Below are 14,582 nucleotides of genomic sequence, written 5' to 3'. Positions count from 1 at the left end.
CAGGTGATGGTGGTAATGAGAAGGGGTTAGATTCTGGTTCTGCTTTGAAGATAGTAACCACAAGCCCTACTGAAAGATTGGATATTGGGTATGAGAGAAAGATACCGTGGTTTGCCTGGGCAATTGTCAGGATTCAGCTTAGATTATTTATGCTGAGGCAAGTCTGAGAGGGCACTTTTTTTAGCCTTTGGTGAAGGGTTTGCGGTGGGGATGGGCAGTAGTAGCTTGTGTGTGGGCGGGGGCGGGACTCAATCTTTCAGTTTTGGGCAATGATGATCTTGAAAAGCCTATCGGCTGTTCAAGCTCAGTAGTTGGTGTTCAGAGCAGAGTTTTGGACTGGAGAACAGATAGATCATTCGTTCTCTCACAAATATTAATTGAAAACCTACTCTGTGCTAGGTCCTATTTTAAGTACTATTCTAGGCTTTGGAGATAATTGTGAAAATACCAACAAAGCACCTAATGTCCTCATCTGTAAAGGAGACAGGTCATAAGTCAGCAATAAAGTGTGCGAAGTCTTTAGCTCTCCAGATGGACACAGTGTACAATTGCTTTTTTTTTTTCCTCCTATGGTTGTTTTTAATATTGGGAGTATTGCAAAAGCCTGAAAGGTAGTCGCGGGATTTAGGAACTTCTCGCTACCGTAGGCAGCCAGGTATCTCCGCCCCAATGCGGGCCAGATTTCCAGCGCAGCCGAGTGATAGCATTGCGCAGGCGCAGCCTCAGTCCCGCGTCCTAGGAGACGGACTCGGAAATTCTTGCGCAGGCGTAATTCGGGGGGCCGAGGGAGCTTGAGGCCGGGATGGGGCGGGGCGACCTCGCAGTGCGCTTGCGCACAGCCTGCCCTCGCCTGAGGAGCCGCAGTCTCGAGAGCGCCAAGGCGGTATTTCGGTAATCTCTGACAAACCTCTCCAGCGAACCCGGCGCCGTTGCACTGCGCCCAGGGCGGGGACGTCAGCCGGCCACAGGAGGGAGGCACGATGCCGGTGAGGAAAGTCGCCCAGCCGTTGGGATTCCTCATCCCTGCGGCCTGGCTCGGGGGCGCGGCTGTTGCCATGGAGGCGCGGAACGGGCTGGCTGCTGAGGTGGGGCGGGGCAGGGTCCGGCTCGGCGGGCCCGAGCGGTGGGGGAGCCTGGCGGTGGGCTCGGGGCCCGACAGGATCTAGCCGGTCCTGCGGGGCGGGGTGGCGGGCAGGCCCTGCCGCCTTCGCCGGTGCTGCATCCCATAGGGCCTGCGCTGCCTGACATAAAGGCACAGCGCCCGAGGATGCGCTCCCGTTCCCAGCCCTGCTAAGCTGAGTAGGGCGCCTGGGAGCCGCCGCGGGGGTCGGCTTTGGATGCTCCGCACCTGGTGGGGTCTGTACCTCAAGGAGCCCAGGTCCGGAAAGGAGCGAAACGAGAGCTGTCTGCCCTTACTCCAGCCCTTGACTCGCGCTGTCTGTCATCCCTTTGGTGTTCCCTTAGCTTACGTGCAGAATGTGACCCGTAGGTGTCTTTGTGTGTGAGGAGGTGGTGGGTGGTGGTATGTTTGTCTTGTAGGACTTCACAGAAGGTTATCGAACATTTAATAGGGGGCGTCCTAAGTCCAATATAGGGTGGTGAAGAACACAGAGCTTTGGTTGCTTTTCTTCTGGTTTCGAGGCCTCGGACCATTACTTAATCTTTCTGGGTATTTAATTCCCACGTAATTAAACTTTTCCTCGTGGGATTTTATCAGGATGAAATAAGGTGATGCACAACAGAATTGAAGGACAGTACTTAACATTTAGCATTAATGCTCGTTATTTGTTTCCTGCTGTTGCTTTCAAGTTATTTATAAGTTCATCCAGCAAATACTGGCCATCAACCACATTTTAGGCACTGGAGGTAAAATATTGAGCAAAACCAGCCAGGTTCTTGAACTTGGGAAGAGGGAAGCTTGACTTAATGGGCAGTGGTGAAAATCATGTTGGTTGAGATAAGACGCTTAACATTAATGAAGCAATGGGTGGCATGTAATAGAAAGTAGCTTCTGGTGAATTGTCCAGTGTTCCCCTGTAGGAATGCTGACCTGCAGATGTCAGATCATCTTTTTTTCTTAAAAATTTTTTTAAAAAAATGTTTGTTTCTTTTTGAGAGAGGGGTAAATAGCAGGAGCCGGGGAGGGACAGAAAGAGAGGAGACACAGAATCGGAAGCAGGCTCCAGGCTCCCAGCTGTAAGCTTAGAGCAGGTCATGGGGCTCTCAAACCCAGGAACCACGAGATGATGACCTGAGCTGAAGTCGGACACTTCTTTTCTGCAAGAGATTCTAGAAATTGTTACTTTTGTGAAATTTCTCCATTTTTGAAATTTAGCAACTAAATAAACAATATTTTAAATGCTATAAGCCAAACAAAAAATATTTGTGGGCTGAATTCAGTCCCTTGAATCTGGTGTAGACAGATAGGACAATCAAATACAAAACAAAGTAGAATTGAAACCGGTTGTGGAAGAGGGAGAGAGTAGGGTGCTCAGGGCCTATACCAGGATTTGACCTACTTAGGGAAGTCTTCCCAAGTGAAGTGGCTGTTTTGCTGAGATCTGAGACTAAGTGGAGGTCAGAGTGAGGAATGTTCTAGGCAGAAGGAACAGCACATGGAAAGGCTTGTGGTAAGAAGGAGCATGGTGACAAGAAAAGGCTTAAAAAAAAAAAATCACCGTGTGGCTGTGGCTAAGAAAACCAAGCAGGATAACTTGTGAAGTGAGTCTAGACAAGTGGACGTGGGCTGGAGCCATGTCTTGCAGATCTTATAGGCCACCTTGAGGATTCTGATTTTCGTCCTGAAATTGGTGGGAAACCATTGCAGAGTTTTAACTAAGGGAGCGACAGGATTAACTTTGTGTTGAAGTGGACTGCCCTGTAGGGAGCAGATTGTGGGAGAGCCTCACTGGATGCAGGTGGACGGGGTAGGGCCTTAAATAGACTCACAACATGAAAGTAGAGAAGGGGAGAAGTATATTGTCTTGATACTGTTCACCTGAACGATTGAACTTGACTGCAGTAACAGGATTGTATTTTTCTATTTGAAGAATAATTGTCAGATAGTAATTTTACCTGTACCACCGGATTTAGGATTTGTATTCCTTGCGAAATAATCCCCACAGTAAGTGTAGTTACTATCCATCTACTTATCCATATAGAGATAAATTTTTTTTCCTTAGAAATGTCAAGATACAGTCTTTTAGCAACTTTTAAATATGTGTTATTTACTATAGTCAGCATGCCATTTATTATTTATGTATGACTCATGTATTTTATAACTGGAAGTTTGTACCTTTAATCCCTTTCACCATTTTTCCATCTCCCTACCCTGCTCCCCTCTGGCAACCACTAATCTGTTTTCTGTATCTCCGAGTTTTGTTTTGTTTGTTCATTTGTTTTTTTAGATTCCACGTGTAAGTGAAATCGTACAGTATTTGTCTTTGTTAAGGATTATATTTTAACATAGAGTCTTAATCATAGAAGTTCAAAAATGGAAAAAAACAAGTTCAAAAATTAAAACTTTACAGATTGAGATGTTCATAAGTAACGTTAGATGCATACTAAAATATGTCTCTGCCATTGGACTTTCTTTTCTGTGTTTTATTTAATGTTGTCTTCTGTAGAGAAAATAGACTACATATAGTTACATGATAAAAAAAACATTTTACTAATGCATTGTAGAAAATAAAAGTCTCAGGGGAGCACAGAACCAACTACTATATTCTTGATTAAAGTTGTTAACCACGTTCACATGTGTTTTCCTACAGGTGGGAAACTCGGGAAGTCGGAGACTTTTATGCAGGAAGACAGTCCATAATATACTGGTTCATTTTCTGCCTGAATAGGATTTATTTACTATAAATGTAAATTAGATTTTCTCTCCCCTCATTTGTCTTGTAAAAAAAACACTATTTGTCTTTTTGTATCTTTTAATAAGCTTTTTCTATATATCTGTAAGATCTTTAACTGCATTTAACAAATACTTGTGGAGTCCTATCTATGTGCAAGGAATTGGGATGGCAAAGTGGCCTTTTTCACATTTGAAATATAATTTACTGAAGGTAAAGGTAAATATTCTTTTCATTATTTGTGAATATTTTCTCTACCAGATCAATAGATCAGAGAAGCCTGAAAGCTGTGATAATGTGAAGGTGGTTGTTAGGTGCCGGCCCCTCAACGAGAGAGAGAAATCAATGTGCTATAAACAAGCTGTCAGTGTGGATGAGATGCGGGGAACTATTACTGTACATAAGACCGATTCTTTCAACGAACCTCCAAAGACATTTACTTTTGATACTGTGTTTGGACCAGAGAGTAAACAACTTGATGTTTATAACTTAACTGCAAGACCTATTATTGATTCTGTTCTTGAAGGCTACAATGGTGAGTATAAAGTTCACTTTTCTAAAAATAATTTTATTGATGTATTAATACTCTATAAATTCACCCATTGTAATCCTACTGTTTGATGAGGTACCATAAATACATACAGTTGTGAAACTATCACCACCACAGTTTTATGTCCCCCCAAAATTTCTGTACCTTTGCAGTCTCCCCGCCAGGCAGCCATTCACCTGCTTTTGTCTATAGTTCTGTCCTTCTTTGAAATTTCATATAACTCAAATCATACACTATCTCATCTTTATTATCTGTTTTCTTTCACTTGCCTGATGTTGTTGAGGGTCACCCACTTTGTTGTCAGTACATTGTTCCTTTTCAATGCTGAATTGTATTCCATTTTATGAATATAGCTCCTTCTGTGATCTTTGATGGAACTCTGGATTGTTCCAGTTTTTCGGCTATTACAAATAGTCCTGCTATGAACATTCTTTTATAAGTCTTTGTGCAGATAAATTTTAAAATTTCTCTTGAGTAGATACCTAGAAGTGGAATTTCTGGGTCACATGGTTAATGTATATTTATTTTTGAAGAAATTGCCAAACTGTTTTCCAAAGTGGTGACCATTAATTTGTTTTCCTCAGGAGCATGACATGAGGGTTCAAGTTTCTTCACATTCTCACCAACATTTAGCCGATCAGTCTTTTTAATTATAGCTGTTGCAGAGGATCTGTGGTGGTATCTCATCATTTTAACTTGTATTTCTCTATAACTAACAGTGTTGAGCATCTACTCATATACTTAATTTTTAAGTGTTAGTTTATTTTTGAGGGAGGAGGGAAGCAGAGAGAGAGGGAATCCCAAGCAGGCTCCATGCCATCAGTGCCAGGCTGGATCTCATGAACCGTGAGATCATGACCTGAGCTGAAACCAGAGTCAGATGCTTAACTCACTGAGCCACCCAGGGAACCCTGTGGGAAGGCTTTTAACTAAAGATTCCATTTCTTTAATAATATAGGGATATTCAAGTTACCTGTTTTTCTTTTAGTGAGCTCTGGTAGTTTATCTTTCATGGAATTTGTTGAATTTATTGGCAACAAGTTGTTTATGTCAATCCTCTATTCTTATGTTAGAATGTGGTGTGATCTTTCTCACTAGTGGTATTTGTATATGGCATATAATACATTGTAATTTGTGGCTTCTCTTTTTCTTGTGATTAGTCTGGCAGGAGGTTTAACAATGTTATTGATTTTGTCAAAGAATCGGCTTTTGGTTTTATTAATTTTTCTTTATTATTTTTTTATGTTTTCTATTTTGTGAGTTTCTGCTTTGATCTTTATTTTTATTCCTGCTTCTCTTTTTCTACTTCGTTGTTGTGGAAGCTGAGGTCATTGTTTCGAGACCTATATTCCTTTCTAATATAGAGGTTTAATGCTATGAATTACCCCTAACTATTGCTTTGTTAACATTGTACAGATTTTGACACAATGTGTTTTCATTTTCATTCACTACAAGAACTTTCTTCCTTCCGTTTTGATTTCTTCTTTTATCTTTGGTTTATTTAGAAATGTGTTGGGGCACCTGGGTGGCTCAATCGGTTAAGCATCCGGCTTTGGCTCAGGTCATGATCTCACAGTTTGTGGGTTCAAGCCCCGCATCAGGCTCTGTGCTGACAGCTAGCTCAGAGCCTGGAGCCTGCTTCGGATTCTGTGTCTCCCTCTCTCTCTGACCCTCCCCTGCTCGCACTCTCTCTGTCTCTCAAAAATAAATTAAAAAACATTTAAATAAAAAAAAAAAAAAAAAAAAGAAAGGTGTTAAGGGGTACCTGGGTGGCCAGTCAGTTAAGTGTCTGACTTTGGCCCAGGTCATGATCTCATGGTTCATGGGTTCGAGCTTCATGTCACTCTCTATGCTGACAACACGGAACCTGGAGCCTTCTTCAGATTCTGTGTCTCCCTCTTTCTCTGGCCCTACCTTGCTTGTGCTTTGTCCTCTCTCTCTCTCTCAAAAATAAATATTAAAAAATACTTTTAAAAAATTAAAGAAGTGTTAATTTCTGGATATTTTGAGATTTTCCGGAGATCTGTTACTGATGTCTTGTTCAATTTTGTTTTAGTCAGGGAACATACTGCATAAAACTTGAATCTTTTGAAATTACAGACATGTTATATAACCCTGAATGAAGTTCATATTAAATGTTTGCATATTTTTGAAAAGAATGTGTATTTTGCTGTTATTGGGTGGAGTGTTCTATAAATGTTCATTCCATCACATCAGTTTGTTTGATAGTGTCATGCAGATTTCCTATATACTTAATTATTTTCTACTTGGTGTGGCAATGATTGAGAGAGGGGTATTGAATTCTCTGACTTTGTTTTTGTATTTGCCTTTTCCTTTTAGTTCTGTCACTTTTTACTTAATGAATTTTGAAACCTTCTCAGTTGGTGCATAAATGGTTAGGAATTTAAAATTCTCGTGGTGAATTAATCTCTTTTTCATGATGAAATTACTCTCTTTATCCCTGGTAATATTCCTTACTCTGAAACCTACTTTGTTTGATATTAATATAAACCTTCTAATTTTCTTTTGATAACTGTGTTAACCTAGTTAACCTAGTATATCTTCTTTCATTCTTCTACTCTTAACCTATTTGTGTTTTTTATTAAAGGTGCATTTCCAGTAGGTAGCTATACTGGAAGTCACATGTTTGCAGATTACTAGGAGAGGTCAGGGGACTCAGCTTATGGTTATACTTACAGCTTTGGCTTATTAGAGCAGAAAAGACAGAAACACACAAGAGAAAGAAGTAAAGGAAAGAAGGAAGAAAGAAAAGAAAAGAAAAAAGTAAGGAAGAAAGAAAACAGACAAAAAAACAGCCAAGGGAGAAGGTGCCTGGGTGAAGTATGGAGGAAACCAGGTACAGACTTCCAAGAGGCCTCTCCTAGTAGGCACACGGATGTGCTGACTTGGTCTACCATTGAATGTGACAGTACTTTTGAAATGCTGTCTGTCAGGGAAGCTCTGTCGGAGACACGGTGCCCGAAGTTTTTATCGGAGCCACTCATGTGGGCACCCTCAGCCTCGCACTTGCCAAGATCTTAGGCTCTCAGGAGAAGGAAGGCAGGTGTTCAGCACAAACCACCTTGTTTCTATGAACAGGTTAGGCATGGAGGTTCCTCTCACCAGATAGGAGTGATGAGAACCCTTCCTCAGTTCACAGCCCCAGACGCCAGTCCCAGGCCGGCTCTGAAAGCAGGCCTCTCAGGTGATAGCAGTCCCAGATCTGTCTTTAGTCTTTTCTGCACAGCACGGTATAGTTTGTAGTGTTATTTTCTTTTATTTTTTTTAAACTCAACCTTGCTAACTCTCCTTCATTGGGGGCATTGAGACCATTTATGTCTTGCCTTTTGTTTTCTCCTTGTGCTCTTTTCCTCTTTTTATGTCTTCCTTTGTGTTCTTTTTATTATTATTCCATTCCCTTTTGGCATATAGCAGTACATCTTTGTTGATTTTAGTGGTTGCATTAAAGTTTATAGTGTGAATCTAATACATCCCACTTTACCTTCAAGTGATATTATGCTACTTTATAGTAAAAAAAGTTTGTAGCACCACACTTACGGTTGTCTCCCAAGTATTGCTTGTTTCTACATGTTATACACTCCAACCTACCTTATTATTTTTGTTTAAACCATTGGTTATTTTTTTAAGGAGATTTAAATAATAGGAAAAAAACATGTATTTACTTATGTAGTTACCATTTTTGGTACTCTTTATTCCTTTATGTAGACCTATTCCATCTAGTATCATTCCTTCTGCATTGAAAAACTTCCTTAAATATTTCTTAGAGTGCAAGTCTGCTGGTGATGAATACTTCCAGATTTTGTAGTCTAAAAAGTATTTATTTTGCCTTTGTTTTTGAAGGAAATTTTCACTGGGTATAGGATTCTAGGCTGATAGTTTGTTCTTTTAATACTTGAAGAATATTCCTCTTCTGTCTTCTTATTTGTATTTTTTCCTCCTAGAATTCTGCTTTCCTTCTTATCTTGGTTCTTCTTTCCATATGTTTCTCTGGGTGCTTTTAAGATCTTCTATATCACTGGTTTTGAGCAATTTGATTATGATATGCTTTTGTTGTATTTTTCTTTATGTTTCTCTCCTTACTATTCATTACGCTTTTTGGATCTATGAGTTTGTAGTTTTCATCAAATCTGGAAAGATTTCAGCCATTGTTTCTTCAAATATTTTTCTTGTTTCCACCCTTTTCTTAGGAGTCTGCAGTGACACGTATACCAAACTCCTTGAAATTGTCCCACAGCCCATTGATGCTGTTTTTCTTTTTTCTATTTTTTCCCTCTGTTACATTTTTTACTGTTTCTGTTGATATGTATTCAAGTTTACTGATCTTCTATTCTGCAGTCTTAAATCTACCGTTTACCTTATCTATTGTATTTTTCATCTCACATTGTAGTTTTCATCTTTAGAAGTTTGATTTGTTGTATCTTCCATTCATGTTCTTCCAAATTTCCATCCAAAGTTTCCACCTAACTTTTTAACATATAGAATATAGTTTTGACTGATTGATGGATTTCTTCATTATGAGTCATATCTTTTTTTGCAAGCTTGGCAAATTTTGGTTGGATGCCAGGACACTGTGAGTTTTACCTTGACTCTTGAATTTTTTTGTTTCTATAAATACTGATGAGCTTTGTTCTGAGTTGCAATTACTTAGAAACGGTTTGATTCTTTCAGATCTTTTAAGATCTTTAGTTAGGACTAGAACAGTGCTCAGTCTAAGGTTATTTACTTAAGAATGAGGCAAGACCTTTTTGTGCCTAATGTCCTGTGAATCACGAGGTTTTCCAGTCTGGCTGGTGTAAACAGGTAGGGTTTCTGGCCTGCGTGAGTGCCGGGGACTCTTCCTTCCAAATGATTCCCCCCCCCCCCCCCATATTTAGATAGTTTCCTCACGCTTTCTAGATGCTTAGTGCTCAGCTGAGTACTTGAGGAAGACCTGCAGACATCTGGAATCTGCAGTTTTGTGTGCAGTGCTGTCCTCTCTGCTGCTCTGTCCTAAAGACTATGGCTGTGTTGGGCTCTCTGGTTTCTGGCTCCTTCTGGACTCAGGGAATCTGCTCATCGCTCCTTGGGTTCCTCGTCCTGGTCCGTGGCTCGGATTCTCTCACAAGGCAGGAAGCTGGGCAGTCCTGGGGCCCACCTCACCTGTTTGCCAGTTTTCAGGGGTCACGGGCTTTTGTTGACTGGGGTCCATTGTCTTGAAAACTGTTGCTTCATATTTTGTCTGCTTTTTGTTTCAGTCGGGAGGGTGAATCTGGTCCTTGTTACTCTTTGTTGGAAGCTGAGGTGTCACAAGTTTAATTTTGAAATAGTAGAACTGTGTATTAAAAAAAATAAACATTGTATGAAGTAGTATTTAAATGTTAAGGGACTTTTCACCAATTTTTCACCTCTTCTGATTGAAAATTGTTGATAGTAACATAGAAAAACATTTGTAAAAAGGACCGAAGTCAGGAATGTTGTAACATAGAATGTTACATTATTCAAATGTGGAAAGGCAAATACATAGTCCTACCATTAAAACTTTTTAAAAAATTAAAAAGCTTTGTTTTTTAGAACAGGTTTAGTTTAAAGCAAAATTGAAGAAAAGTACAGCGATGTCCCATATGTCCTTTGTCGTCAAACGTATACAAAGTTCCCTGCTCGCCACATCCTGCACCACAGGGGTCTGTTTGTTACATGATGAGCATACACTGACAGTCATTATCATCCAGAGCCCAGAGTCCACATTAGGGTTCACTCTGGTACATTCTTTGGGCTTTGACAGAAATACAATGACACGTGTCTGCTTTGTAATATCATAAATAATAGTTTCATTTTGTGCTCTGCTTGTTTATCCTTCCTTCCCCTGCTAAGGCTGGCAAGCACAAATCTTTTTACTGTCTCCATAGTTTCACCTGTTCTAAAATGTAATATAGTCAGTCATGTAGTGTGTAACCTTTCAGTTTGGATTCTTTCACTTGGTTAATAGCTTGTATCGTTTTTTGTGCTGATAATAGCTAATACTCTGTTGTGTGGATGTACGACAGTTTATCTGTTTACCTGCCTACTGAGAGACATTTTGGTCGCGTCCAGTCTTGGCAGTTAGGGTTATGCACGGATATAAACATCCATGTGTAGATTTTTTTTTAGTCCTTCTCCTATTTTTAAGATGTAGTCAGGAAATGGGGAGATTAGGTAAAATTTCAGGTCATTTTTAGTTTTTAAAAAGTAGGGTTTTAAGAGAAGTTTGTATGAAGGAAATACTAGCATTAGGTTTCTTAAGTTGGACATAAAAAAACTAGGAATTTGGAATCTCCTCTCTGAAAATGAGATGTGATTCTTTTATTCTAAGGCATTCCTGTTCCTTCTTTGTCAGCTCTAAAATTAGAGATTAATATCCTTTTTAAATTAGTAATCTTCTTCTATTTAATGCACTCATAGAAGTTGCATTAGGAATTTTTTTTTATATTTTATTTATTTTTGAGAGGCAGAGCGTGAACAGGAGAGGGGCAGAGAGAGAAAGAGACACAGAATCGGAAGCAGGGTCCAGGCTCTGAGCTGTCAGCATGGAGCCCAATGTGGGGCTTGAACCCACGAACCGTGAGATCATGACCTAAGCTGAAGTCAGATGCTTAACTGACTGAGCCACCCAGGCGCCTCAGGAATTAATTTTAAATTAAAAAAAATTCTGGCTCTTATCTACTTCTTAAAAATGTAAGTTCTGGGGGCACCTGGGTGGCTCAGTCGGTTGAGCATCCGGCTTCACCTCAGGTCATGATCTCAGGGTTCGTGTGTTCAAGCCCCACGTCGGGCTCTGTGCTGACAGCTAGCTCGGAGCCTGGAGCCTGCTTCAGATTCTGTACTTCCCTTTCTCTCTGGCCCTCCCCTGCTCATGCTGTCTCTCTCTGTCTCTCAAAAATAAATAAAAAAACATTAAAAAAAATTTTTTTTTAATGTAAGTTCTGGAGCCAAATGGACTGTGTTCAAATCTTTTTGCCACTTACTATGACACTGAACAAGTAATTCAAACTCTGTAAGCCTTTGATTCCTCAACTAAATCATGGAAATAGAAATAGTGCCCAGCTCCTAGGATTGGGGGAAAAATGCAGTAAGGATGCGTGTAATGTCCATGCCTCGCTCGTAGCAGATGATCTGGAAATGATCGCAGTTGTGTCGGGTCTAAAGTGCAGTCTGTGAGTTCATAATATTTTTAGCTCTTTTGAATGCAATGATGCATTCTTTATAGCAGAGTTTGAAATATTCAGCGAGTTAGAAAAAAATTAAGACTTTTTAATTCTGATGTGTAAAGAATGGCTTTTTTTGTGATTATTGTCACAGAAAGTTATTAAAACCGTAGTATGGTCTTCATGGCCCTGTGTGATTAGGCCCCTGCTGGTGTCTTTAGCTCTATCTACATCCATCTTAATTTTCCATCTCTTTTTCCTTCATTCTGACCTCATTTCATTTCTTCAAAAACCTCTTTTTTTTTTTCTTGCCTCTTGCTATCCTCTCTGTTGCTCTCTCTTACTCTTATTTAATATTGCATCTTAAACCTTAGATTTTTCTGGAATGCCTTGCCTGACACTCCCCCTCCCCCTGCATTTTCTCTTGCGTCAGTTCTCCAGCCTACACTATGTCCCTTTACTCTCATCTAGAATTCTGTTTCTCAGTTCCAGCTCTCATCCTCCTATAAATATTTGAGCAGTATCTCCTTTCCGAAATGACACACATTGTAAGATTGAGGATTGTCTTATTGTCACTGTGTCCCTGGTGCCTAGCACAATACAACCCTCAGGTGTGGTGAGTAGTTGTTGGATGAATGAATTCAGGTGTTTAGAAAGTTTAAATTGTATTTATAATTTCCTATAATAATTGTATTGCCACAATTTTTTTGACTCCCCTATTCCTGACAGCTTTTACTTAAGAAATACATATTTTTAAAGTAGTGAATTTATTTTAGGATTAAGAAGAAAGAAAATACCATTTACTTTTACTCTACCATACATCATGCTGGTCGCTTGGAGTAAATTATTTCATTTGGTTCTTACTATTAATGTCAGGGGTAATTCTTGTTTTACCACTAAGGAGACAATCTCTGGGTAGATACAGGGTCAGGTCAGATGGCTAACCACTGGCAGATAATTGAATTCACACTGAGGTCTCTCCTTTCTAGAACCTGTATTCTTTTGCTCCTGCAATTGTACTGCCTTCTCCAACTTAATGTTTACATTAAGTAATTAACATACACATTATAATAAATTTCTCATGCTTAGTCGTGATGTAAGATTTTGCATTTAGGGTTTGGGATACTTTTTATTTGTAATTAGGAATATATCATTGACTTTAGGGCTTTAACAGTGCTTGGCTTATGTGGCACAGAGTACATACTGTAATTGTCAATAATAAAAGTGAAACTTGTACTTGAGTAAATTTTAAATCCAAGGGAGAAATTGCATCACAATGCCAAAGGAATTATTTGTAAGAGCTATTATTCTGTAGCATCCGACTCTAAAAGTGATTGATTCTCTTCATCATTTTCAGGGACTATTTTTGCATATGGACAAACTGGAACAGGCAAAACTTTTACCATGGAAGGTGTTCGAGCTGTTCCTGAACTTAGAGGAATCATTCCAAATTCATTTGCTCACATATTTGGTCATATTGCAAAAGCAGAGGGTGATACAAGGTAAAAGAGATTCTTTTATTTTCTAATTTTGAGAAGTACAAACATAAGAAAGGCATATAGACACATATCTTATAAACACATATGGAAACCATTCTTAGAATTTTTTTTCCTGTTTTTTTATGTTTTTTAAAATATTTTATTTATAGATTTTTGGTTCGAGTGTCGTACTTGGAAATATATAATGAAGAAGTTCGTGACCTTTTGGGCAAGGACCAGACACAGAGGTTAGAGGTAAGAATTACTGGAATTGAAGTGCTTTCCAAAGCAGTAGAATGGTTACTAAATTAAAATTCCTTTTGTAAAAAAGGTACTTTTAATAGTTTACTTATTTTTTGACCTGGTAGTATGGTCATGATTCACAATTTTAAATGTTGTGAAAATTTATGTATTGAAAAGTGGTTGCTACTCCATTTTCTCCCCTCCTAAGAAAACCACTGTCAGTATTCCTTCATTGTTCCTTTATGTGAACACACAGTTTCACTTCTACTGTCAGTAGGTCTACACGTGCATTGATATGCACTTTTTAAAATTAAAATTCTTATTCAGGTAAGTGTAGCATCACGTGCAGCTCTTAAGAAGGAGTATGGAGAGATTACCTTTACTCAGAAGTGCCTGTCACACCAGTTGCCCCAGTGGTTGTATTTTACAGAGCTGTAGTACCGTATCCCAACCGTGATATGGACATCGTTGCTACTGCAGATTCTACTCAAGTGCCCCAGTTTTTCTTATACTCATTAGTACTTTGTATTATTTTATCACATGTTGATGTGATCTAGCCACTACCACGTCAAGGTGCTAAGTAGTTGTATCACAAAGATGCCTCCTGTTGCCCTTTTGTAGCCATATCCACCTCTTCTTACCACATTCCTCTGTCCCCTTCTCTAGCCCGACAATCCCTAATCTGCTTTCCAATTCTAAAATTTTGTCTTTTCAAAAAAATAATAAAACATAAATAATAAGATTTTGTCTTTTCAAAAATGTCATATAAATAGAGCCATACAATACGTAACTTTTGTGATTGGCCTTTTTCACTTGGCATAACTCCTCTGAGGTTTATCCAAGTTGTTGCATGTTTGATAGTTTATCACTTTTATGGCTGAATAGTAATGCATGATGTATATATGTAAAGTTTAACCATTCATGTGTTGAAGAACATGTAGGCAATTTATAGTTTCTGGCTGTTATCAATAAAGCATCTATGAACATTTGTACACAGATTTTTTAAGTTTACTTATTTTGAGAAGAGAGAATATGTGTGTGAGCCCGGGAGAGGCTGAGAGAGGGAGAGAGAATCCTAAGCAGGCTCTGTGCTGTTAGCCTGGAGCCCACTGTGGGACTCAGATCCACATACTGCAAGATCATGACCTGTGCCTAAACCGAGAGTCAGATGCTAAACTGACTGGGCCCCCCAGGCGCCCCTTCACACAGACTTTTATGTGAATGTAAGGTGTCATTTTCTGGTATCAATGCCAAGAGTACTTCACAATTTATTTTAAGT

The 14,582-nt window shown here is 39.3% G+C and overlaps 1 protein-coding gene across 3 annotated transcripts in view; it reads left to right on the top strand.

The window, feature by feature from the left end:
- The first annotated feature begins 841 nt into the window (after positions 1-841).
- The window catches only part of KIF3A (kinesin family member 3A), a 49,416-nt gene continuing 35,675 nt past the window's right edge, over positions 842-14,582 (top strand). For all 3 annotated transcript variants that reach the window (XM_029941889.1, XM_029941888.1, XM_029941887.1), the window contains exons 1-4: positions 842-986; positions 4,113-4,386; positions 12,940-13,084; positions 13,231-13,315. In XM_029941889.1, coding sequence (XP_029797749.1) covers positions 981-986; positions 4,113-4,386; positions 12,940-13,084; positions 13,231-13,315 — 510 coding nt within the window. In that variant the 5' untranslated portion in view covers positions 842-980. The remainder of the gene's footprint in view (positions 987-4,112; positions 4,387-12,939; positions 13,085-13,230; positions 13,316-14,582) is intronic.

The sequence above is a fragment of the Suricata suricatta genome, chromosome 6, assembly GCF_006229205.1.
Source record: "Suricata suricatta isolate VVHF042 chromosome 6, meerkat_22Aug2017_6uvM2_HiC, whole genome shotgun sequence".
Lineage (NCBI taxonomy): Eukaryota > Metazoa > Chordata > Mammalia > Carnivora > Herpestidae > Suricata > Suricata suricatta.
The sequence above is the reverse complement of the archived record's forward strand: the minus strand, read 5'-3'. Positions and strand labels throughout refer to the sequence as shown.